The 26,548-nt window shown below is 49.2% G+C and overlaps 1 protein-coding gene across 2 annotated transcripts; it reads left to right on the top strand.

Moving 5' to 3' along the window:
- Positions 12,205 to 14,864, top strand: LOC102174506 (insulin growth factor-like family member 1). Of its 2 annotated transcripts, XM_005692651.3 has the most exons (4): positions 12,205 to 12,300; positions 13,360 to 13,413; positions 13,526 to 13,790; positions 14,674 to 14,864. In XM_005692651.3, exons 1-4 carry the CDS (start codon positions 12,210 to 12,212, stop codon positions 14,696 to 14,698), a joined length of 435 nt encoding a protein of 144 aa, XP_005692708.2. In that variant the 5' UTR covers positions 12,205 to 12,209; the 3' UTR covers positions 14,699 to 14,864. The 2 variants fall into 2 exon arrangements, with proteins under 2 accessions (XP_005692708.2, XP_017918771.1); XM_018063282.1 differs by lacking the exon at positions 13,360 to 13,413 and having other exon boundaries at positions 12,263 to 12,300; positions 14,674 to 14,830.

The following is a 26,548-nucleotide window of genomic DNA, read 5'->3' as shown; positions in this document are numbered from 1 at the left end:
TGGAGCGGGAGTTTGTGATGAACAGTTGCAAACTGGTATATACAGACTGGACAAAGAAGAGAGTCCTGTTGTAAATCACAGGGAAATATGTTCAGTATCCTGTAATAAACCATCATGGGAAAGAATATATATATATATGTGTGTGTGTGAGTCACTTTGCTGTACAGCAGAAATCAACACAACATTGTAAATCAACTGTAAAATCAGTTTTACAATCAATTTGTACAAATTTTACAATCAATTGTAAAATCATTTTACTCTGATAAAAATGATTAAAAATAGAAATTATACAGCAAAAAAAAAAAAAAAAAAAACAACAAGGAAATTTCTGGGTCACGCATTGACACACAAACAGAAGTATTCAAAGGCCTTTGTAAGCCTTACAAACCAGGTGTCTGTCTCTAGGTCATGCTCTTGCCCCAGTTCTTCCTGCATACCTGACACTCTCTCTGTCTTCCTGTATGTTTCCTGGGAGAGGTTCTCTCTGGCCAGATAAAAACAACACCTAGATGCTGCCAGGAGGAAGATTTAGTCCATTTATTCTTGGGGCAAAGGGAAATCCAGCGAGGAAGCAGGTGAAATGGGAACTGACAGCATCATCCTGGCTTTCACATCCAGGAGCCCGGCTCTGCCATCCTGGACTTGGAGCTGGGGGAAGGACATGGCGGGGCTTATTCAGGGGTGTCTGTGACCAGGGCCGGCCGGCCTTTCCCAGATGGGCTGGGCCAGCGGGGTTGGAGGCTCTTGGAAGGATTCAGGGGGCCTGGGGACTGTTCTGTATCACTGACCAGCATGGGACCTCAGCTCAGTGTCTTGCTTGAATCAGGCTGAGAGAACTCAATAAATGGCCAATTGATTTCATATCTACCGTCCAGAAACCCAGCATCTTTTAAACACAGTAGAGGCAGAGTCCCAACAGCTGAGATAGCTTCTGTTCAGCATCCTCACAAACCCGAGCTCAGGAGAAGTCAGAGCCATCCGCACACAGAGGACCCAGGCGGGCAAGAGGCAGGAGACAGATGGGCCCCAGCGTGAACAGCTGGAGTCGGTTCCCCATGAACAGAAACTCCAGAGCAGCAGGAGCAAGAGGCAGTGCCCAGATAAGAGACAAAAGACCACATGTTCTTCATCCTCAAAGCATCCACATGTGCAGAAAGGCCAAAAGGGAGGGGGTGTCACCTGTTAGTTAAGTGATGTCCTCCCACCCATAGCCATTTTCACTAGAATCCATGTTGGCTAAGAGATGCATGTGCACACATGGGAGCAAGATGACTGGCCACAGGATACCTGGGGGAAACGCCCCACACAAGTGATTCAGACCACCCTGAGGGGGCAGCTGTCTTTGAGCCCTCCCACCTGTCTATCCACACACACTCTTAGCTCCTCTCAGTAAGCACTCGACTTGCTTCCCATCTCTCTCTCTGTCTCTATGTGGAAATTTATTTCTACACAGCTGATGGGCCTGGGCCTTGTCACTGACCCCTGGTCCCTGGTGGGCTAGTGGTTAGGATTTGGTGCTCTCGTCGCGGCGGTCTGGGTAAACTCCGGGAGTTGGTGGTGGACAGGGAGGCCTGGCGTGCTGCAGTCCATGGGGTCGCAAAGAGTCGGACACAAGTGAGCGACTGAACTGAGCTGAACTGAACAGACTCCAGTCTCCGGCAGGGAACAGACATCCTGCCTCAAGCCGTTGCAGGCTGAGGCCACCTGAGATCAGGCAGAAGTTGGGGGTGGTCTCTGAGGGAGCTGGCAGTGGCATGGGATAGTGCCACGTGTAACGGCTTTTACGACACTCGAGAAGGAACAGAAGCAGGATTCCAGCCCGAAGCCTCATCGCTGTGGAATCAGAGCTCTCAGAGTCCATGGAGCTCTGGCCTGGCCCCCCGCTGCCCTCCTAACAGCACAGCCTCTGAGTCTCCCCTGCGGTGTCCGGGTCCCCCTCCTCTGTCCCACTGCAGGGACTGACGCAGCAGTCCTGAGACACTAGACTCCAGGCCGGGGCATGGGGGCTGGGCTCCTCCCTCCTCAGTGATGCCAGCCCCCTCGCTGGCCTCCGCGCAGGGCTCCTCTCCCTCACCCCCTGGGAGCCAGGTCTGGCCTCACTCCCCTTTCTGATCATGCTGACCAGGTTTGCATTCCTCCAGAAAACTCCTGGTAACACTGAGGACCAAAGAGAGGAACCCCGTCATGGGAACAGGACATGACAGGGCAGGTAAATTAGGGTTTCTCAGGAAAAGAGGAGGTGATTCCCCCAAACCTGCTCCATTCCCAAGTGTAGTAACAGCTGGGTTTAGTGACTCAAGGAGGGAAACAGATATTACATCATTATGCGGCTCACATACAGTCCCAGAGAAAAGCGCATGACCCGACATAGAGGACTCTGCTCAGAGCACTTTCTCTGCTATTCTAGTCTATTCTTATTCACGGAAAACATAATACTGTTTATGCCCAAGTGAACTGGTTTTACATCCTACCCAAAAATGTCCCAGTTTTTTTTTAATTGGCTCCGTCAGGTCTCAGTTGAGGCGCGTGGGGTCTTCGTTGCTTCCCATGCGATCGCTGCAGCGCACACGGACTCTCTAGTTGCCGCGCGTGGGCTCAGGAGTTGTGGCGCTCGGGCTTAGTTGCTCCCAAGTATGCGGGATCTTAGTTCCCCAACCAGGGATCAAACCTGATTCCCTACCTTGCAAAGCGGGTTCTTTTTAAAAAAAATAATTTTCTGTATTTATTTTTGGCTGTGCTGGGCCTTCGCTGCTGCGCGGGCCTTTTCCTAGGTGCAGAGAGCCGGGACTGCCCTCTAGTGGTGGTGCAGGGGCGTCTCACTGCGGTGGGCTGTCTTGTTGCAGAGCAGTTTCCAGGGCATGCGGATTTCAGCAGTTGCGGTTCGTGGCAACAACTCAGCAGTTGCGCTTCCCAGGCTCTAGAGCAGAGGCTCAATAGTTGTGGCGCTCAGGCTTAGCTGCTCTGTGGCATGTGAGGTCTTCCCGGATCAGGAATTGAACCCCGGGTCTCCTACACTGGTAGGTGGATTCTTTACCACTGCCCCGTCAGGGAAGTCCCTGCCCCAGTCTCTTCCTTGGGAAACAGAGTTCCCTGTTCACTTTGAAATGGATTAATCACACCTGAAACTAACACCACATCGTATATCAATGATACTTCAATTAACGTTTTGTAATTAAAATTTAAAAATTAAATTTTAAAAATGTTAATAAAAAAAAGTTACAAGTTTCTAGCTCAGAGGTGGTGTTACAGGTCATCTCTGGGGGGGGGGGGGGGGTCTGAACATGAATTCAACACTTGCAGCCCTGCCAGAGATGAGTCGGATCCCATTCGCTGTAAAAGTCCTGCTATTTGTCGCCATTTGTCATTTGAGTAGCTTCTTTTTTCTGTCGCTGTGACTGCTGCTTCTGCTGCTTCACAGTATCAGAAGCAGGAAGGGATCTGGCCTGGCCTTCAGGTGTGGCAAGGGGTCGCCTGTGTTACATGGAGCAGGGACCAGCCTGTGACAATGACATCCGCAGGGAGAATAAATAGCATGATCAGACATCACAGGTTGGGGCCTTCTGGCCCTGGGGAGTCCCGGTCTCACCTCCTAACGGGCACGCTGCATACCTGACATCGTTTCAGAAAATATATTCCACCAAGTTCCTGCCTGCTCCCTAGTAGGGGATCCCTGAGGCCAGATGGTGATAAAATTTCCTACAACCCAGGAGGAAGTTCAGTCTTTTTACAGCCTGGTACTGAGGGGAAGTCCCTGACTCTGCAGATTAGCGGCACATTCCAGAAGCACTGCTGGGGTTTGTTCAGGAATCCCTGAACACAGGGCCTCCTTGCACTTTCCCAGGGGCTGGGCTTGAGCCTGATGGAGTTTCCCTGGTTGGTATTTGGGGTGTCTGGGACCAGTCCGGACTGTGTCTCTGACCTGCAGTGGGGCCTTATGCCAGGGTTTTCCTTATTTCCAGGGAACTGAGGTGAGAGATCACAACCAATGAGCCTCCAGCATCTCTTTTTTCCCATGGTTTTCTGAGCATCCTTTGCCAGTGGGAGCACCTAAGACCATGGTGGTGACGAGGCAGCCGTGGTCCCTGTCTTCCCGGAGCTCCAGGTCCAATAGAGATCCCAGACTCAACCCCAGATGACAGGCAACTTGTTTGGAGACTGTGGCTATTTTTTAAAATTTAACTCATTTTATTTTTTATTGCGCTGGGTCTTCGTTGCTGCCTGGATTTTTCTCTTCTTGCGACGAGCGGGGGCTACTCTCCACTCTCGGTGTGTGCGCTTCTCGTTGCTGTGGCTTCTCTTGTGGAGCACAGGCTCTGGGGCTTGCAGGCTCAGCAGATGTGGCGCTCGGGCTCAGTTACCTTGCAGCACGTGGGATCTTAGATTCCAGACCAGAGATCAAACCTGTGTCCCCTGCATTGGCAGGTGAATTCTGAACCACTGGACCATCAGGGAAGTCCCTGTGTTTGGGGAATGTGGATGTGGGCTTTCAGTTGCCTCTGCTGCCCACTGGGCCGATGACTGCCCAGGAATGGTCCTGGAGGACAGAACAACACGCAGGCACCACTGTATTTAAAATAATGCTTATGTTTCCCCTAAACAACAGCAACAGGCCTCCCCCAAGGAGCTCAGTGCCATGTGAAGCGGGAAGGAACAGTGACTTTGACTTTGTTCTTGGGTCCAGGACCTGGGGTCAGGGTGAGGTTTGTTTTTTCAGTTTTTATTTGTTTTGGGTTGTGCTGGGTCTCTGTTCCTGTGCCAGCGTTTCTCTTGCTGCCGAGCACTAGGTCCAGGGCACTTGGGTTCAGTAGTTGCAACTCGCTGGCCCCAGAGCAGAGGCTCAATATTTGCAGCCCACGGGCTCAGTTGCTCCCAGGCATGTGGAATCTTCCCGGATCAGAGACAGAACCATGTCTACCGTGTTAGCAGGCAGATTCTTTACCACTGAGCCACCAGGGAAGCTCCACAGTGAGGTTCTTGAATGTGTCTGGGGTCGAGCGTGTGACTTTCCTTCTGCCCCCAAGAGAAGGAGAGCGCGGTCTCCCCAGAAATGCCTTGGAGGTGAGTGAGGTGAAGCTCAAAAGCTCAAAAGTCACACAAATATAGAGAACAGACTTGGGAGTTTGGGGTTACCAGTTGCAGACTCACATATACAGGATGGATAAGCAACAAGGTCCTGCTGTACAGCACAGGGAACTATATCCAATATCCTGCAAATTCATAATGGAAAAAGAATAAAAAGAATGTTTATATATGTACAATGAATCACTTGGCTGTAGAGCAGAAATGAAGCCAACTTTGTAAATCAACTATACTTCAACAAAATAAAATAAAAATTAAAAGCTGCTTGGACTTCCCTGGTGGCTCAGTAGTAAAGAATCTGCCTGCCAGTACAGGAGTTGCAAGTTTGATCCCTGGGTCATGAAGATCCCACAGGCCACGGAGCAACCGAGCCCGGGTGCCGCAATTACTGAGCCTGTGCTCTGGAGCCGGGAATCACAAGTACAGAAGCCCTCCAGGCTCCGAAATAAGAGAAGACATTGCAGTGAGAAGTCTGAGCGTTGAAACTAGAGAGTAAACTCCACTCGCCACAGCTAGAGAGGAGCCCGAACAGCAATGAAGAACCCAGCCCAGCCAATAAATAAATTAAAAAAAAAATGTTTTTTTAAAGTTGTCAGAGTCAAACCTGAGAAACTGACCCTCCTCTCACGCAAGGTGTTGCCTATAAATGGTCTATTTGGCCCTTTGGGAAAAGCGCAGAAGTTCAAACCCAGGGCTCTCTAACTCCAAAGCCTCATCACTTTGGGGGCTGGTGTCCTCTGTTTATGGAGCCCTGGTTGGGCCCCCCACAGCCTTCCGGGGTACAGCCTTTCAAACCCACCCCCACTGCCCTGACCTCCTCCTGCTTGTCCACCCAGGAAATGACTCAGCCACCCGGAAAATGAACTCCGGATGGGCAGAGGACTGTTTCCTCACTCCTAAGCGACACCAACTCCAAGCCTGCCCTGGGCAATTGGTTTCCCTTGGGAACTGGCCTGTGTCCACACCAGCCTCAACCGTCTTTTTGGTAGAAACACCATGCTGGTGCCAAACACCTGGGATGGACGACGTGAGAGCTGAGCCCATTTTTTCAAAAGACACAGTGGGACAGCAAGTCACCGGAACTTTGGAAAGCAGCAGGCAAGCCTGTGCCTGGAGTCTTTCCAATCTCTTGTCTGTTTATTAATCTTTGTATGTGACTCACTGGGAAAAATAGATATTACATCCTTAAGTGAGTTACACACAATCCAAAAATATGTGATTACCAAGTATTTGTGAAGAGACTCTGCCGTGCACACTCTCCTATATTCCATGCATTTTGTCTTCATTTTAAAAGCTTTAAAAAGCTTTTAATGAATGAATAAGAATCCACTGGCCAATGCAGGTGACCCAAGTTCGACCCCTGGTCTGGGAAGATCCCACGTATCATGGGAAAATTAAGCCTGTTCCCACAGCTACTGAACCTGTGCTCTAGAGCCCATGTGTCGCCAACTGTTGAGCCCAGGCACCCAAACCACTGAAGCTTGAACACCCGAGAGCCTGCCCACTGCACCTACCATGGGCCTAGAGCCTGTGCTCCGCAAGAGGAGCCACCGCAATGAGACGCCCACGTGCTGCAAAGAAGAGTAGCCCCACTCGCCACAACTAGAGAGAAAGTCCACGCAGCAGTGAAGCCCAGCACAAGAAAAGGCAACAATAAAATAAAAAGTATCTTTTCAAAAGCCCTAAATGGAAGAGTTAAAACTAGCAAAGTCTTAGAAAAAAGAACGGAGTAAATGTTCATGGCTTTGGATTTGAAAATCATTTCTTAGATATGACACCAAAAGCAAAGAAGGAAAGGAAAAAAAAAAAAAAAACAGACAGGCTATAGTGGACTTTTAAAAAAGTTTAAAGTTCTGTGTATCAAAGGATACTGTCGAGAAAGTGAAAATGCAACTCACAGAATAGGAGAAAATATTTGCAAATCACAAATCTAAGAAAGATCTGAAAGGTAATCTCCAGAATATATCCAGAATTGTAACTGAAAATCAAGGGCTTCCCTGGTGGCTCATTGGTAAAGAATCCAACTGCCAATGCAAGAGACACAGGTTTGATCTCTAGTCTGGGAAGATCCCATCTGCCTTGGAGCAGCTAAGCCCGTGCACCACAACTGCCGACCTGTGCTCCAGAAACCGGCAGCCACAACCATTGAAGCCCAAGAGCCCTAAAGCCTGTGCTCTGCAACAGAAGAATCCACCATGATGAGCAGCCCCTGCACAGCAACTAGAGAGCTGGCTCGCCACAGCTAGACAAAAGCCTGCGCAGCAGTGAAGACCCAGCATGGCCAAAAATAAATACACTTAATTCTCTAAAAACCGAAAAGTAAAAACGTTTGAATGCAGATGGTGTCAGTCCAGGGAACACAAGGAACTGTCCACAATACTGGTGCTGACCAATCTCTTTGATTAGTTCTGTCGCTGGACCGCTACTTTCCTGAGTAGCTTCACTTTACAGGGTGATTCAGAGTCCCACCTGCGCATGCAGGGTGAAGGCTGGTGTGATTTGCCTCAGTCTGAAACCCTTGATCTGTTTGGTTCCAGACGAAATTCATCCCCTTCTCACTGAGGATCAAACGCACAACTAGGCCTGATTCTCAAGTGTCTTTCTTGACAGCAAAGCCACAGAAAACTGTGAAAAGTGCTCAGGAGAAGATATCCAAGGTGCTATCAGGATGTCATGACGTTATAGACCTCATCCTCAGAATTGAGGGGCATCTCAGGAGGGTGGCGTTTAAACTGAAATCTGGGGGGTGAATGGAAGGCACGTGAAGGGAGTGGGGATAGGGTCTGACAGAAACTGTCATGTAAGAACCCTGGAACTTGGGGGTGTAGGGGACACACAGGAGGTGGGAAGAGAGTGGTGAGGCGTCCCTGGTGGCTCTGACAGTAAAGAATCTGCCTGCAATGCAGGAGACCGGGGCTTGATCCCTGGATCGGGAAGATTCCCTGAAGGAGGGAACAGCAACCCACTCTAGCATTCTTGCTGGAGAATCCCATGGGTGGAGACACCTGGCGGGCTACAGTCCATGGGGTTACAAAGAATCAGACCAACTAAGCAACTAACACACACACACACGCACACACACACACACGCACACACACAGGGAGTTATAATAAGCCGAGGGCAATGGGGAACCACGAGGAATGTGCAGGAAGGACACTTGGCACCACCGCCTTTTACTGAGGGCCTCCTTGTCTGCAGAGGCTGGGAAGGGTCAGTCCGCCTTTCCCACAAGCGCTGGCGGCTAGGGTTCCAGATGTATCTGCAGCCCTGGGCATCACAGCCATGCAGTCACCAGGTGTTTCCCCAGCAGCAGCCGTGAGTTTAGGCAACGGCTCTGAGGTGCCAACAAGCCACTGAGCAGAAACGGAGTATCTGGATCCTGGATCAGTGCAAGGAGGGACAGCCTAGAGCTTCTCCCTCCAGCTACTCCTAAGACACATAAGCTCTTAATCGACTGTATCATTTGGAGGATCCAACCAGGGCTGGGTCAAGCCAAACCATCCATTCTTTGGTCACTTGAAGTCACGTTGCAGGGAGCAGGGATGTGTTTGTGTGATCCCAGGGATAGAGCTGTGCAAAGGAGGGACACAGCCTCCCCATCAGCCAGCAGAGGAGGGACCTCGTGGATCTGGGGAGTCCCAGCCCTCCTCCTGCATACCTGACATTCCTTCCACACACCTGTAAGTCCACCTCATTCCTGCCTGTTTCCTGGGAGGGGCTCCCTAAGGCCAGATGGAAATAACACTCAGATACTTCCAGGAGGAAGACCTAGTCTATTTATTCCTGGGGCAATGGGAAAGCCAGTGAGAGCAGGAACGGACAGCAACCCCCTGGTATCACATCCAGGGAGGCAGCTGTGCCAGCCGCAGCCAGGACACGTGGGAACGTTCACCTGGGGCTTCCCCAGGGCGGCCTATGAGCAGAGTCTGCTTGTCCTTCCTAGATGGGCTGGGCCAGGGATGTTCAGAGGCCCCTGGACTGGGGTTCAGGAGACCTGGGATCTAGTCCAGCCTGAGTCACTGACCAACAGTAGCACCTTGGGTCAGTGTCTTGCTTGGCTTCAAGAAACGGAATAACAGAATAAAACAAATAGTTGTGTGAAGTCAGGATCTTAGACTTGTTGCCAAGACAGCTAGAACTTTCTCTGGCCATAAGTAGAGGCAGGTCCCCAAAATCTAGTGATGGCATCAGCCGACACAGACCAGGTGCCCTCACAGACCTGGACTCTGACGTGGACAGTGACTTCCCATGTGTCTCGGTGGCAAAGATTCTTCCTGCCAATGCAGGAAGATCCCTGGGTTGGGAAGATGCCCTGGAGGAGGAAATGGCAGCCCACTCCCGTATTCTTGCCTGGAGAACCCCAAGGACAGAGGAGCCTGGTGGGCTACAGTCCATGTGGTTGAGAAGAGTGGGATACGACTGAAGCAACTGAGGACGCACACACGTGTCTACCGATCTCAGAAGTGGCCTTGCTCTTCCGGCAGCACCCCGGCGCCCCGCCTCTGTGCTGATCTCCTTTCACTCTCCTGCTCTTCAGTGACTCAGCTCCAGGCCCAGGAGTGAGGTCTGGGCTCGTCTCTCTTCAGAAACAGAACCCTAACCCAGCCCTAGAAAACATGCCTTCTGCCGCATCCTGGCTGCTATCCAGGCATCTACAGCACCCCAGATCCTCACAGAGGCAACGGTCCTCCTGGAGCGATTCCAGGAAGCGAATGGAATCAAGGTCATGAGCAATGTGCTGCTTCAAACTCTAGAACATGACTTGACAACTAGCGCTGGGCAAAGGAGAATCCACCCTTGCTTCCAGCCTCCTCCATTCGGGACTTTGTTAACCAACACCCACAACTTGCCAGAAAACAGACATTACATCATTACCTGGGTTCCACCATTCCTGAAGGCAAGTTTCAGTACACAACATTTAATTGTGAAATAATTAATAAGATTCTGCGCAATTAGCAGAGACGTGGATTGGTCTCAAGATCGAAGTCATACAGATTGAAGTCAAAAGAGAAAACAAATATTATGTGTGTGTGTGGAATTTAGAAAAATGGTACAAGTGATCTTATTTGCAAAGCAAAAACAGAGACACAGATGAGAACAATGCGTGGATGCCCAAGGGGAAAGGGCCGGGGGTGGGATGAATCGGGAGACTGAGACAGACATATACACTATTGATACTGTGCATAAAACAGACAGCTGAGAGTCTACCCTACAGCACAGGAAACTCTGTGGTGACCTAAATGGGAATGAAACCCAAAAAAGAGGGGATATATGGAAACATATAGCTGATTCACTTTGCTGTACAGCAGAAACATGACATTGTAAGGCAGCTATAGTATATACTTGTATATTATATAAAAGTCAATAATTTTTTTAAAAAATCCTGGAAAAAAGATTCTTTGCAGCACATATTAATCCATTCCTTAATCTATGTTTTCTTCAATTAAAAAATGATATAGCTGATGACCAACTTGAGTGGTTGTCTAACCTACTAAAATGTTGCAGTCCACAGTTGGGAACTACTCAGCGATTGCAGAAACCCCCAAACTTCAAGGGGCGACGGGGGACCGGGAGAGGAGCACGTCGTAGCTGGCCCCCTTTTTTGTTGTTCAGTCGCTCAGTTGTGTCCGACTCTTTAAGACCCCAAGGACTGCAGCACCCCAGGCTTCCCTGTCCATCACCATCTCCCAGAGCTTGTTCAAACTGATGTCCATCGAGTCGGTGATGCCATCCAGCCATCTCATCCTCTGTTACCCACTTCTCTTCCCGCCTTCAATCTTTCCCAGCATCAGGGTCTTTTCTAATGCGTTGGGTCTTTGCAGCAGGTAGCCTAAGTATTGGAGCTTCGGCCTCAGCATCAGTCCCTCCAATAAGTATTCAGGGTTGATATCCTTTAGGATTGACTGGTGTGATCTTGCTCTCTAAGGGACTCCCAAGCGTCTTCTCCAGTACCACAGTTTGAAAGCATCAATGGGAGAAAGAAAACATTTAGGACTCTGGTCACTGCACAGGTATTTCTGCTGTACCAGGATCTTCCCTGAGCTCCTAACCCTAGTCTCAACCTTCCTGTCCACCTTCCCCAGAGCAGACCTGCTTGGATATTCATAGACACAGATCTGAATACTCTCCTTCCATGCTCAGGACATGGACACGGTGCCCAGTGCACTGAAGATAAAATCCCTGAGTCCTCAGTGCTCACGAGGGACTGACCCTGCCCCCCTCCCACTTGCTCCAGCTCCCTCTCTCTCTGGGGCTCAGCCTTCCTAAAATACAGCTCAGCCTCATCCTTGAAATATTAGCTCACATATCACCTCTTCCAGGAATCCCTCCTTGAACACTCAAGGCATCTCATGACCTCCCACCCTAATCTGGGCTCCCATAGCCACTGAGTTTTTACCCAAACCTGACCTCTCTGAGTCATCATGGTCTTAAGGATGGTCTGGAGCCCTCTACGATGCTACCGAGTAATCACTGCAGCTGCAGCAACCTCTGTCTAACACAGGGCTTGCCACACAGCTCATTCTCAGTGAATCTTTATTGCCAGGCTCTTAAATGTGTCTGTCATCGATTTTAGACTAAAAAAAATAAAAAAGGGGTCAGGCTTCCCTGGCAGCTCAGTGACAAAGAGGCAGGAAGGGAAGCCACTGCAATGAGAAGCCTGCGCCCCGCAACTAGAGAGCAGCCCCTGCTCCCCCCAACTAGAGAAAAACACGCACGAGGCAACAAAGACCCGGCATTGCCAAAAATAAATAAATAAATAAAATTATTATTTTTTAAAGTCCAGAAAGTAGAAGAAGACTTAGAGGATCTGATCAGAAAGCTGGCGGGTGGATTCATCCTGGGAGAGTGGGAAGGACCCCAAGGATCCGTATTTGCAAAAGAGGCTGCAGTGTTGGGGATGGTGAGAGGGAGGCTCCGGTGAGGAGGAGGAGGAAGGCACCCCAATCGGACTCCTCCTGGCTCTCAAAGGATTGACATCATGTTTGACAGTGACGTGACTAAGCTCACATCCAAAACCTGTTGCTGCCCCAGGGGCCCCGCGTGTCTCTGCAGGCCCGGCGGGAAGGCAGGAGAGCTGATGGCAGCATGCGCCGCTTTCTGGGGCAGGTGGGGGCGGGGCTCGGAGGCATATGTATAAAACCGCCTGCTGGGATCTGCCGCGCTTCCTTCCACTCCACCGAAGCCAACCCAGAGCCATGACTCCGCGACGCCGCATCCTGGGTAAGAAGGACCAAATCCCGACTCTCTTGGAGCCCAAATCTGAAATCAGCCTCAATGCCATCCTCGCCTCAGTCCATCACTCCTCCTCCCTAGCCCCCAGCCAGACAAGTGACCCCATCATAGCAGTACCCCTTCCACATCCCCGAGGGCGCACATGCCTGCTCAGGCGCTCAGTCATGTCCAGCTCTTTGGGACCTCATGGACTGTAGCCCGCCAGGCTCCTCTGTTCATGGGATTCTCCAGGCAAGAATACAGGAGTGGCTTGCCATTTCCTTCTCCAGGGGATCTTCCTGACTCAGGGATTGAACCTGTGCCTCTTGCATTGGGTGCTGCTGCTGCTAAGTCGCTTCAGTCATGTCTGACTCTCTGCGACCCCATAGATGGCAGCCCATCCCTGGGATTCCCCAGGCAAGGCTCCTCCATCCCTGGGATTCTCCAGGCAAGAACACTGGAGTGGGTTGCTATTTCCTTCTCCAGTGCATGAAAGTGAAAAGTGAAAGTGAAGTCGCTCAGTTGTGTCCAACTCTTAGCGACCCCATGGACTGCAGCCCACCAGGCTCCTCCATCCATGGGATTTGGCAGGAGTGTTCTTTATCCCTGAACCACTTGGGAAGACCAAGAGCAGCCCCATCCATGTCCCTGATCAATTGCCAAACTCATGCCCAATGCTGTACATTATGACAGGCTCCCACCCCAAATCTTGGCATCTAAATTTTAATATTGGTCATGGACGTAACACGACACCAGTGTTAGCTCAGCTGCCTTTAACGCTTGACTCTAGCTGAGCCTCCTGCTCTGAACTCTTCCCTCCCAGGGAACACCCATATCCCTCAGAACCCCAAACCCATTTCTCTGAGTCCTGCCTGCCTCCTCTCAGCTTCCACAGACCCCTAATCCGCAGACACCTAACACAGGTCTGCCTCTAAGCTTTCCCCGAGCCTCGGTCAGGACAGACACCCCCTCGGACTGCCCCCTCGGACTGCCCCCTCCTCCAGGCTGGCCTCCAGTGGCTGCCCTATCCGCTTTTGAGGCCATGCGTCATCCCTTTTCCTTCCGCAGCTGTCTTGGCCGCTGTCTGCATCCTTTTGCTTCTCCGCTCACATGGTGCCCCAGGTGAGCCCAGGAGGGATGTGGACGCTGGAGGGTGGGGTGCCGCTCCTGGAAGACCCCAGCCCAGGACTTGCCCACCCCGCTGCCGGGGTGACACCATCTCTGTTTCCTCCAGTGTCCCCCACAGGCACTCAACTGTTGCTGTGCCAGTCACACGAGCGATGCGGGGACCAGTTCTACGACCCCCGGCAGTACTGTTGCTATGACGACGCCATGGTACCCTTGGGCAGGACCCGGAAGTGCGGAAACTGCACCTTTAGGGTCTGCTTCGAGCAGTGCTGCCCGTGGTTGGTCAACAGGCCCCAGGAGTCCTTCGTGGTGAAGGTGAAAGGTCAAAACTGTTACTCGGCCCCATCCTCGGATGATCGGGTTTGTGGCAGGTAAGGTTCTGCGCCTTCCAAGGGAGGAGGGGGCATGGAGGAGAGGGGACCTGCATACCGGTTCTATGATTCAACTGCCCCCCCGCCCCACCGAGTGCTCTTCTGGGTCCTTCTGTCCCCGTCCACCTGCTCTATTCCATCCACCAAAGACTCTGATGCTGGGAGGGATTGAGGGCAGGAGGAGAAGGGGATGACAGAGGATGAGATGGTTGGATGGCATCCATCACCAACTCCATGGACATGGGTTTGGGTGGACTCCGGGAGTTGGTGATGGACAGGGAGGCCTGGCGTGCTGCGGTTCATGGGGTCACAGAGTCGGACACGACTGAGTGACTGAACTGAACGGAAGTGAACTCCCTTCTCTGTTGCTTCTTTCTCCTTTTGTTTTTATTTCTATTTCATCCTTTTCGTTGGTCGGCTCCTGTCTCTCTTTTCCACTCATCTGCCCATAATCTGTCCATCCCTCCCTCTGTGTCCATCTCTCTCTTGCTCCCCGCCCCCTCTGTCTCTCTTCAGTGCTGACAGATGATCAGAGGTCAGCTGGATGCTTCGACCTGAATGAGCCTGGAGAGATGTGCCGGCCCCTTAGATCTGGGACATGGAGTGGGTTTTAGAGGGATAGGAGACACTCAGATTCAATCCCTCCCTCCTTATTCTGTCTCCTTCGTAACAGTCATCCTAAATCTGTCCTGAGCAGGGGGACTGGTCCCCCTTCTGTGACCGTGGACTATCGTGAGAGGTGACTTTGCTGTTGGATGTCCCCAGGACCCTGAGCTCTCACAATGACCCCTATGACCAATACCGTGAGGGATGATCAATCCCCAGGCTGGCCCTGGGGACGCTTAATGAGATCCGTCATTCCCTTTGGCATTTTCTCCACCAGGAGCAAAACAGGAGGCACTCTGTGAATTCTGCAACCTTACATATTCGGTCATGGTGGGACCTCGATGCACACGGAGTCCTTTCTCCACTTCCCAAGGCGGCAAGACAACATCCACTTTTCCACTTAAGAACAAATTTCAAGTTACCATGACCTCCTGGTTACACTGAATAAAAATTCCATTTCAATCACAAGGCTCCGCTTTCTTGCACTGATCTCGACAGGGTGTGGCACAGGGTCGGGGGCGCGACTCACAGGGAGGGAGAGACGGGGTCTTCGGCGCGGAGTCTGGACTGTTCTCTCCCTCCCAACCGCCCAACCAAGCAGGGCCCAGCGCGGGGCGGGGCGCTTCTGAGTGTGAACCAGTAGGCAGAAAGAAAAGTCTCCCCTTTCTTGGAAATCCAAGGCCGGGGCTGGACTTTGCACTGGCCCGGAAATTGTGGTGTGGGGGTTGGGACTCTCACAAAGGAAGAATTTGCTTGTCTCCAAAAAGGATTTCCTAGAAAGAAATCAAAATTTGTGGCTTTACAAGATTCTGGAAACGCAGAGCACAGGGAAAGGTCAGAGTAGTTAATTTGTAAGACTTCCTCCTCTGGAGTCAGCTCTGCTCAGAGAAGGGCCTGGAAACTTCTGGAATGTTCAAACCTTTAACCGAAGGTCATTTCAGCCCAGGCCTCTCTAAGGGCCACAACCAGTGACGCTAGCATTCCACAAAGGTTTAGAACAGAAAGCTGGGGAGACAGCTATGATTGTCCGAGGCCCGTTTGGGGGCACGCCCTATTCAGGGACAAAAGGTATCACTTTATTCTGTGTAATTCTGATATAAAATTGTTTTATATCAACATAAAATTAACACATAAGGAAATAATTTCCAAAAAGTACGCTATAGAAGTCTGGGTCCAGGAAGGGACGGGACTGGCCCATGAAGTAAGCGCAAGGAGGAAGGAGTTTGGTTCCAGGGTGGGCAGGTGGGTTTGGACACCCTTTCAAGTTATTCTTCACCAGAACGTTCCAGAAGGGGGCTGGGTGCAGATGTGGCTGGGGCCTTCCCTGGTAGTCCAGTGGTGAAGACTCCACCATGTGTAAAATAGATAGCTGGTGGGAACCTGGTGTGGAGCCCAGGGAGCTCAGCCCTGTGCTCTCTGATGACTCAGAGGGGTGGGATGGGGGGATGGAAGGGAAGGCCAAGAGAGAGGGGGTGTATGTTTGCATAGAGCTGATTCCCTTCTTTGTATAGCAGAAGCTAACCCAACATTATAAAGCAATTATAAGCCAAAAAAAAAAACAAAAAACCCAGAACAGAGGCTAGAACAGAACTAAGCAGGCTTCCCTCATGGCTCAGAGGTTAAAGCATCTGCTTCCAATGCAGGAGGCCTGGGTTCGATCCCTGGGTCGGGAAGATCCCTTGGAGACGGAAATGGCAACCCATTCCAGTACTCTTGCCTCGAGAATCCCATGGATGGAGAAGCCTGGTAGGCTACAGTCCATGGGGTCGCAAAGAGTCGGACATGACTGAGGGAGCTCACTTTCACTTTCTAAAAATAAATATAAATAAAATGAAGTGCAAAAAAAGAAAAAGACTCCTCCATGCTTCTACTGCAAGGGGCACCAGTGCCATCCCTGGTCGGGGAATAAGACGCTGCTGCTGCTAAGTCGCTCCAGTCGTGTCCGACTCTGTGAAACCCCACAGACGGCAGCCCACCAGGCTCCCCTGTCCCTGGGATTCTCCTGGCAAGAGAACTGGAGTGGGTTGCCATTGCAGTCTTCTGAATAAGACATTACACATCACAAAAATGAATTAATTAACTAAGAAAATAAAAATAAAGAGAAGATCAGGAGGTGGGGCTGCAGATGAGGGGGTAGGAAGGTGGGACGGGGCTGTGGGGGTGGGGCACTCAGGGTCTAGCCCTATGGGTGGGCCCCAGACTCCATTCAAACATGGGAACCAGAGCTCAGTCTAGGAGATCAAGGGCCAGGCAGCACAGGTTCGTAGGCAAGAGGCTCTGCGAACTTCAGGTTGAAATCTTGCCTCCAAGTGTCCCTCGACTTTTCCTCTTTCTTCTACCCTTTCCCCGTCCTTCCCAGTTGCCTGTTTTCTCAGTCTATGGCCTCAGGATTCAGATCCACCCATCTTTCTCCTCACCAGCAGACTCCAGTTTACTTACTGTAAGTTACTTACCGTAATGTTGACACAAGGCTTCCCAGGTGGCTCAGGGGTAAAGAATCCCCCTGCCAATGCAGGAGACGGAGGTGCAATCCCTGCATTTCGAAGGAATCAGGAAGATCCCCTGGAGAAGGAAATGGCAACCCATGCCAGTATTCTTGCCTGGGAAACCCCAGGGACAGAGGAGCCTGGAGGGCCACAGTCCCTGGAAGAATTGGATATGACTTAGCAACTAAGCAACAGTGTTGACACAGTCCCTTCTGGGTGAGATTCTGGAAGAGGGAGCTGGGTGGGGAGGACTGGCACTACATTCTCTTGCTCCTTTACTGGAGGGGAAGGTGGTAGAGAAGGGGCTTTGAAAATCGCCTCAGCTTGGGATAGGAGGACTGTCCCCATCCTTTCCGAGGTGCTGTAGGACCCCCTCCACAGACACCACCAACTCAGCACAGCGACACATGGCCCAGAATGAGAAAAGTTCTAGCATCTGTGTGACCTCCAGTCCTGGCTTGGGACTTGAAGCGGCCTTGGTTGGCGCATTTCTGCCTTGACTAAGATTGCGGCAGAGTCACCCCCTTGGAGAGCTTGTGGAATGATAAGCTCACCGTGTTTGAGAGAAGATTCCCATTTCTGGGAGATGGAGGCGACCATGGGAGAGATGGTGCCGGGAAAGAACTGACTGTTCTCACCCTCCATTCTCTACCCAGTCGCCGTGACTGGATTGTCCATGGGCTCCTCTCACTAAACCTCTTGATGAGCAATGTCCACTGGTGCGGAAAGCGCCTTCCAATATACTAAGTATTTTATTAAAAATTCCACACCTGTAGGGGCTTCCCTGGGGGTCCAGTGGTTGAGTCCAAGCTTCCATTGCAGAGGCTCCAGGTTGGCTGCCTGGTCCGGCAGCTAGATCCCACATGCCGAAAGTAAAGATCCCAAGTGCTGCGACCAAGACCTGGTGCACCAAATAAATACAATTATTTAAATTAAAGGGAAAAAAAAAAACAAAAAACAAACAAACAAACAAAAAACCCCAAAGCCTTTCCTGGCTCAAAGAAACAGAGCTCCTTGGAGAAATGACTGGTCTGGGAGCTGAGGCAGGGAAAGCACAAGATAGGCCTGAAACATTTGGGGCCAGAAAGTGTGAAAGGGAGTAGACGGAGAGTAACAGGGACTTGTCAAAAGGACCTTGTCCCACGGTTTCTCATCACACATGACCCAAAGCTGCCCTCCAGGTGCTTACTCTTCACCTCCACACCCCATCAGGAGATGCACGTGCGGCGGCATTGGCGGGCTGGGCGCTCCTCGGTACCCATCTCAGCAGGCCAGCGCCTCCATTGCACGAAAGTGGCTCTCATGCAACCCCCTCACACGCTTAGACCCCTTGTTCCGCATTTCCAGACGGGCCGGGTGTGTGGCCAGCCTCACCACTGACCTCACGCATTCGCTTCATATACTTTGGTCCTGGTCCAGCGCTTGGAATCCCGCAACCCACGTCCACTAGTACAACTCACGCGGGGTGCACGGGGGACACTCCACCCAGTCCCGACCACATACCTGGTCGCTGTGGGGCAGAACAGGGAGGGAGAGCAGTTATGTCGCGGGAGAGACAGGCCCCCAGGAAAATCACCAAACAGGACTCCTTCGAGGCTAACCCACCTGAGACGAAGGGAGAAAACGCACGGCGACGAGTGTGGACAAACAGAGTCGGCGCGCCCTCTGGCGGCGAAAGTGGGGACCCGCGGGGAAGGATGCTCCATTTCCCACAACGCCAAGAACAATCCCCAGTCAGAGCTGAAGGTGAAATGAAACTGTATTTCATCCAAGTGAAATACAGCGTACCAGGCTTTTCAGAAGTAGTTATTCGTTTCCTTACTTACTGTCTGTCTTCCCCACTTGAACCTGAGTGCTGAAAAGTCCTGTTTTGCTCACAGCTGAATTCCTAGCACCTACAACAGGTAAGTGGGACATTGAGCGGGTGCTTAGTAAGTTATATGGACTGGAATTAACAATTTTGCCCTCGAATTCAGGCTTGAGTCTGTCTCCGCAGGGGAAGGCATCCCCAGGAGCTAAAATGTGCCTGAGTCCCCATTTCTGGACATGGTCTGGGACCTCAAATCTCCCAAATTTGCTGAACAAGTAGCTCTTAGCCTTTTTCTGAAACTTGCACATAGGCCTGTTCCCTGAGTCAGTGATGTAAGGGGATCAGGAGTGCACCCCTAAACCTGAGGAAACCTCCCTATCTCTGGGGCTGTGGACAGAGCAGGGGCAAGCTGGTGGGGTGTTCAGGTGGCCCCCATGGTGGGATGGTGGAAGGGCATTTAGAAAAGAAGAGGGATGGTCTTCAAGCTAGGAGTGGAGGGGCCTCCTGTCTGGAAGTCTCCATGTTCCTGGGTAGAATTCCAAGCTGTCAGGGACTTCTAAATTCCAGTGGGATCTTCCAGCCTCCAGTTCCTCCCCATTCCTGCAGGATGGGGAGCTGGGAGCACCTGTGAATGGAGGTTGCTTGAGTTAGCCCAGGTAAGGGGAGGAGGGAGGTGTGAAAGGAGAGCAGTCCCCTCCCCCAATAAAAAGGAACTAAAAGAGAGTGTTTATCACAGGAGCATCGCAAAGTACTGGAAGACAGACAGAGGGTACCCTCGCTATCCAATAAGTGTGGGAGAAAGCTGCCCCCCTTCCCCCACCCTATCTCCCCACAGTGAACCAAGGACTTTGGCAGAAAAGGAAGTCCACTTTGAAATTACACCACCCAGAGTCGTTTGATAGGGACTGTCACTTTGCACGTATCTTTCTGTTTTCTTTTTCGGAGGTGTCTTTGTGAAGCAGGTAGATCATATTTTGTTTAGCAGCTGTTTGTTTGGTGTAAAAGTTTTCAAAACTATTTATTGGAACTTCCCTGGTGGTCCAGTGGTTAAGAATCTGCCTTCCAATGTAAGAGATGTGGGTTCGATCCCTGGTCAGGGGACTAAGATCCCACATGCTGTGGGGCAACTAAATCCTGTACCACAATGAAGATCCCATGTAAGACCCAACACAAATAAATCAACATATTTTTAAATGTTTATTTATTTTGGCTGCACCGGGTCTTAGCTGTAGCACCTAAGATCTTCATTGTACCGCCCATGTGGGATATAATTCCCTGACCAAGGATGGAACCCGGACCCCCTGCATTGGGATTGTGGAGTCTTACCCACTGGACCACCAGGGAAGTTCTGGGTGTATAACTTGTAAATCTTTAGCAGTAGGGTATGTAGGCCTCCATCTGTACTCTATTAACCATCATGTGAGAGGCGGCCCCAGTGTTTACAACAGCCCTGTGAGGGAGGGACTGTTGTGAAGTCCATTTCACAGATGGAGAAAGTCAGAGTGACTCAACGTGTGATATTCATGTGCATTTATTGCCAACTGTGAATTTTGAATCATTTCAAGATGGAAAGTCAGAGTGACTCAACGTGTGATATTCATGTGCATTTATTGCCAACTGTGTGCTTAGAGCTTAGGCTATAATGGTGTGTGAGAGGGGGAAATGATAGCCCATTTTTTATATTTAAATGGTGCAGTTATACATCCTGTACTTTGGGGGACAATCTTGTGTTTGCCCATTGATGCAACATAAATATTAAGGGCCCCCTCATTCACTCTTAGGTGTCATGGTTTAGACAATAAATTATATGATGGCCCTTCTTAGAGACCTCACTGTATAGGAGAAGCAAAGGTTAAAGAATGAAACAGGGAGATTTATAACTACAGTTGTGACAAATACAGAGATGGAAGTAGCGTGGAGAAAGTAAAATAGCAGGGCTTGTCTTAGTCCCAGATACCAGAAAGGTAGTGTCAGTCTGAGAAGGAGACACCGAAGGACTAGTAAGTGACAGCTAGGATGCACCAGGCGAGCGGGCAGCACTCCACGCTCGGGAACGTCGAGGGGAACGCAAAGACGCTGCTTTGTATTTTAAACTTGTTCTTGCTGGAATCACCATTTAATTGGGCTTCTATCATTGTTGCTATAACAAAAAAACAAGTATTTTTTACTAACTGCAAGAAAATCTCGAGGGGGTTTCAGTTCAGTTCAGTCGCTCAGTCGTGTCCGACTCTTTGCAACCCTATGAATCGCAGCACGCCAGGCCTCCCTGTCCATCACCAACTCCCGGAGTTCACTCAAACTCATGTCCATCAAGTCGGTGTTGCTATCCAGCCATCTCATCCTCTGTCGTCCCCTTCTCCTCCTGCCCCCAATCCCTCCCAGCATCAGAGTCTTTTCCAATGAGGCAATTCTTTGCATGAGGTGGCCAAAGTACTGGAGTTTCAGCTTTAGCATCAGTCCTTCCAGTGAACACCCAGGACCTTTAGAACAGACTGGTTGGATCTCCTTGCAGTCCAAGGGATTCTCAAGAGTCTTCTCCAACACCACAGTTCAAAAGCATCAATTCTTCGGCGCTCAGTTCTCTTCACAGTCCAACTCTCACATCCATACATGACTACTGGAAAACCCATAGTCTTGACTAGACGGACCTTTGTTGGCAAAGTAATGTCTCTGCTTTTCAATATGCTATCTAGATTGGTCATAACTTTCCTTCCAAGGAGTAAGTGTCTTTTAATTTCATGGCTGCAGTCACCATCTGCAGTGATTTTGGAGCCCCCCAAAATAAAGTCTGACACTGTTTCCATTGTTTCCCCATCTATTTGCCATGAAGTGATGGAACCAGATGCCATGATCTTAGTTTTCTGAATGTTGAGCTTTAAGCTAACTTTTTCCCTCTCCTCTTTCACTTTCATCAAGAGGCTTTTTAGTTCCTCTTCATTTTCTGCCATCAGGGTGGTGTCATCTGCATATCTGAGGTTATTGATATTTCTCCCGGCAATCTTGATTCCAGCTTGTGCTTCTTCCAGTCCAGCGTGTCTCATGATGTACTCTGCATGTCAGTTAAATAAACAAGGTGACAACATACAGCCTTGATGTGCTCCTTTTCCTATTTGGAACCAGTCTGTTGTTCCATGTCCGGTTCGAGGGGGTTTGTACCGGCTGAATTAAGTATTTTAAAAATCAAACAACAGCTGATGAGTTAAATATTTTAAAAATTCAGCTTCCTGAAACATAGCGAATAAATCTAATTCCATCCTATGAATCAAGTACTCCAGTAGTACTATATGTAAAATAGACAACTAACGAAGACCCACTGTGTTGCGCAGGGAACTATGCTCAATATTTTGTAATATTTATAAGGGAAAAGAATCTGGAAAAGAATATAAACACGCATATATGTAAATATGTGTGTGACTGAATCACTTTGCTGTACACCTGAAACTAATCCAATATTGTAAGTCACCTATACTTCAGTTGAAAACTTACATGGGACTTCCCTGGTGATCCAGCGGCTAAGACTCTGAGCTCCCAGTGTCGGGGGTGGGGGTTTGATCCCTGGCCAGAGAACTAGATCCTACATACGGCAACTAAGAGTTCCCACCTGATGCAGCCAGATATTTAAATAAATAAATATTTTAAAATTACATTAAAAATATTTAAAAGACTCGCGTAATACAGTCCCGATTGTTATGGGCAGTATAACAATTACCCATTGTTATAAATTGCTCTAAATGTTCGCAGGGGCATGTCTCAATTTTAGGCTGACAAGACACAGAATAAATAAAATTATAACAAGGGAAGTCTTCACCCCACCTAGCTAATGATTGCACTCTTAGTTTCGTTAAGGAATATGTGTAAATATTTCTGTCTTTTTACAAAAGGTTAGTTGAGTGTTTTGTAATCTGAAAGTTAAAGTACAAGGTTGCTGAATTTCTTCAAGTTCCTCTTTGTACAGAGTCCGCTGAGGGCAAGGTAGTCAAAGTTTCCTCATGGACAGCAAGAGGGCAGGGTGGCTGGGCAACTCCGGAAGAAGGTCTTGGCCACGATCGCGGTGAGGCTGGGGTGGAAGCAGCCCATTCTGTTGGCCATGGTGAGGAGCATGGGTCTCATCCTGACTCATGAGAAGCCACAGAAAAAAATAAGACTGGCTTTTTGATTTGAGCCTGGGCCTCACAGGGGCCAGGGTGCATGATGCCAGGTTATCGAGAAGGTAGGAGCAAAATCCAGGTGCGAGAAGATGGTAACTGAATCATAGTGGAGAGAGCAGAAATAGACAGGAGTATCCTGATTTATAAGATATTTAGGAAATGGACTTCCCTGGTGGTCTAGTTGTTAAGAATCCACCTTGCCAATGCACGGAACACAGATTTGATCCCTGGTCCTGGAAGATTCCATATACTGTGGAGCAACTGAGACCGTGTACCACAACTACTGAGCCTTCACACTCTAGAGCTCGTGTTCTGCAACAAGAGAAGCCCCTGCTCACAGCAACTAGCAGAAGTCCTGCCGGGCAATGAAGACCCAGCGCAACCAAAGGAAAAAAAACGTGGGGGGGATATTTAGGAGATAGCAGCATCATGACTTGCGGATGGATTAAACAAGCATCCAGTCATTCAGTAGCTATCTATTGAGCACCTGCTTGGTGCTGGGCATCATTTTGGGTGCTGTTTTGGGGAGAGGGTAGGAGAGGGTCAAGGATGGTGCTCAGATTTATGGCTTTTGTAACTGGAAGATGATCATATCATTCCCTCAGACAGGGACTCCCGGAAGAGGGCCAATTCTGGAGGAGGAAATCGTGACCCGTTTTGGAAATCTTGTGTTTGAGATGCCTCTGGAGCACCCCAGTGCAGATGTCAAGTAGGCAGGTGGATGTGCAGATCCAGGATTCAGTTGAGAGCTCAGACAGAAAAGTCATCTGCATTTTGGTGTGACTGAAGCTATTGTCTGGATAAGGTCACCTAGCAGAAGAGTATAATAATCAGCAAGGGAAGAATGAGTCTGAAAGTGAGAACAAAAGGCCAGCCAGAGAAGTGGAAGGAAAATCAAGAAAGTCTTACGACACAAAAGCTAAAGGAAGTGAGCATTCTGAGGAGAAGGAAGTGTTCAGCTATGTCAAATGCTGTCCAATTGCCTAAGGTTATTCAGTGGCAGAGCTGCGCATTATAAATTCTAGCCCAGGTAAAGGTCTAAAATTAAAACACACAGTAACGTTTTTTTTCATAGAAAATGTTTTATAATTTTATTTGTGGAAAGATCTTCTTAAGGTAAGACAAAAAAACTATTTCAAAAAAATTTTAATAGGCTGGAGGAAAAGATTTGCAGTACATAGGGTTAAATCCTCATATGCAAAAACCCAACAGGAAAATGATTAAAGAAATAAACAAACAGTTCCCAGAAGATGGACACAAGCATCCATTAATATGTAAAAAGATAATCACCTGTCTAAGGTTGAGGAAATGCAAGTAAGACAATAATGAGATACCATTCCTTGGACTGGTCACAGGGCTGGGGAAACAAAACACTAACACTTCTTTTGGAATGCCATTAAGCAATATCTAATAAAATATAGCCTTTTCCTGACCAGGATATTTGTGCACAGTGTCCTCATGGTATGAAAAGTAACAGAGCTCTCCACTGTTTACTCTATTAACTTTCAATTCTATTCTATTAATTGTATTAACTCTATAAAAAGTGCATTTGTACCCTTTTCTATATGTACCTGATTCTTTAATGCTCTTAAAAAGAACTGAGACACAAAATATACATACTCAGCAACTCAACAATCCCAGTAATGGGGTTGTTTTCTTCACTTTGCAACTTGATAAGAAACAGGCAAACGATCCAATTTTTTTTTAATGGTCAATGGAAAATTAAAGACAACTGACCAAAGACACATCCAAATGGGCAGCAAACAGAGAAATACAAAGTCCCTCGAGTGGTCATAAAATCACCAATTAATGTTCCAAAGAGATTCCACTTCACACCCATAAATTTAAGAAGTGATAACACCCACTTTTGGGGTGAGTGGGGGCTCCAAGACATTAGTAGTAGAAATATGAACTGTTAACAGTCTCCTGGGAAAAACAATCTGGTAATATCTATTAAATATGGATACCCTTCGACCTAGCAAGTCCATATGTATAATTTATAAACACTCCAATGTGTAAGGCTGCTATGTCTGACAATAATGTTTTGTGCAGCACTGAGGGTGGGGGGCGGTGAAGAAGGACTGAAAAATCTTCAAAGAAGAAATTATGTCAGACTTCCCTGGAGGTCCAGTTATTTAAAGAATCTGCCTACCAGTGCAGGGGACATGGGTTGGATCCCTGATCCAGGAAGATTTCACATGCTGAAGGGCAACTAAGCCCGCGCGCCACAACTGCTGAGCCTGAGCTTTAGAGCCGGCGAGCTGCAACTACTAAGCTGCCTGCCTACAGCCCGTGCTCGGCGACAAGAGAAGCCCCTGCAGTGAGAAGCCCGTGCTCTGCACCTAGAGGGTGGGCCCTGCTCGCTAGAGAACGTCTGAGCACAGCAAGGAAGACCCAGCCCAGCCAAAAACAAAATTTAGAAAAGAAATATTATGTAACTATTATGAAAGACAGATTAGAACTACGCAGATGTATTGCCCTGGAGAGATGCCTATGAAATATTACGTGACAAAAGGCAAATCGAGGCTATGGTTTTAATTTTACTTTTAAAAATGTGTCCATATATGTATGTTTATAGGAAGCAGAATGTGGTTTAGAGCTTAATCTCTGGAGTCTGGAACTTGTGGCAAGATCCAGGCATCACCATCTTCTCCCTGAATGTAATAACCCTTTTGTGCCTCAGCTTCCTTGATTATAGAAGAGGCAGGGTTAATAATATCTGCCTCACATACCTTGCTGGGAGCACGTACTGAGATAATTCATGAACATGCTTGAGGATGACAGGTGAGCCATTTAGCGATATCATGGGTATAAGTATGATCTCCATGAGCATGGAGAATACGGTGGAAGAAAATACACCACACTCTTCTCATTGGTGACCTTGGGTGGGTGGGGCTGGACAGAGGGGGACACAGCCGATTAATATTTGTGTCAATTCAACTTGTTACAGCTCGCATACATTATTTTTAATTTTTTCCATTTATTTACTTTTGGTTGCACAGGGTCTTTTTGCTGCGAGCAGGCTTTCTCCAGCAAAGGCTACTCTCTCGTTTTGCTGCGCAGGCTTCTCATTGCGGTGGCTTGTAGTTGCGGCCCATGGGCTCTAGAGTGTGGGCTCAGCAGTTGTGGGACGAGGGCTTAGCTGCCCCTCGGCATGCGGAATCCGCCTGCACCAGGCGTCAAACCTGTGTCTCCTGTATTGGCAGGTGACTTCTCAACCACAGGACCACCAGGGAAGTCCTTTAAAATTTTTTCATTACAGCAGGGTTGATCTACAATGTTACGTTAGCACCTGCTATACAGCAAAGTGTAGCATATGTTATCTTGTAAAAAAAAAAAAAGTAAATAATTAAAAAAAAAAAAAATCTACCAAAGTAGAAGGAAAAGCAAAGCAGGCAGTCTTCCCTGAACTCAGCAAGTGCCTCTAGGAGGTACTGGGAGAAGCAACCTCCGCAGGGCAGAAGCCCCGGGGGAGTGTTCTGCCCCACCTGCGATCCCAAGCAGCTGAGTGGTGCTAGGTAACGGCTGTTCCTCTCTGGACCTCAGGATCCCTGCTGTGGAGCTTACCACCAAGGGAAGATCTGAGGTCGAATCCTGGTGAAGTTTATGTGGCACTCTGAGTCAGACATCTTCTAAGCGACCATCCCATGAATCAGATACTTTATAGGATCAGGCCCATTTTGCAGGTGGGGAAAACTGAGTCATAGA

The sequence above is a fragment of the Capra hircus genome, chromosome 18 (assembly GCF_001704415.2).
Source record: "Capra hircus breed San Clemente chromosome 18, ASM170441v1, whole genome shotgun sequence".
Taxonomy (NCBI): domain Eukaryota; kingdom Metazoa; phylum Chordata; class Mammalia; order Artiodactyla; family Bovidae; genus Capra; species Capra hircus.
The sequence above is the reverse complement of the archived record's forward strand: the minus strand, read 5'-3'. Positions and strand labels throughout refer to the sequence as shown.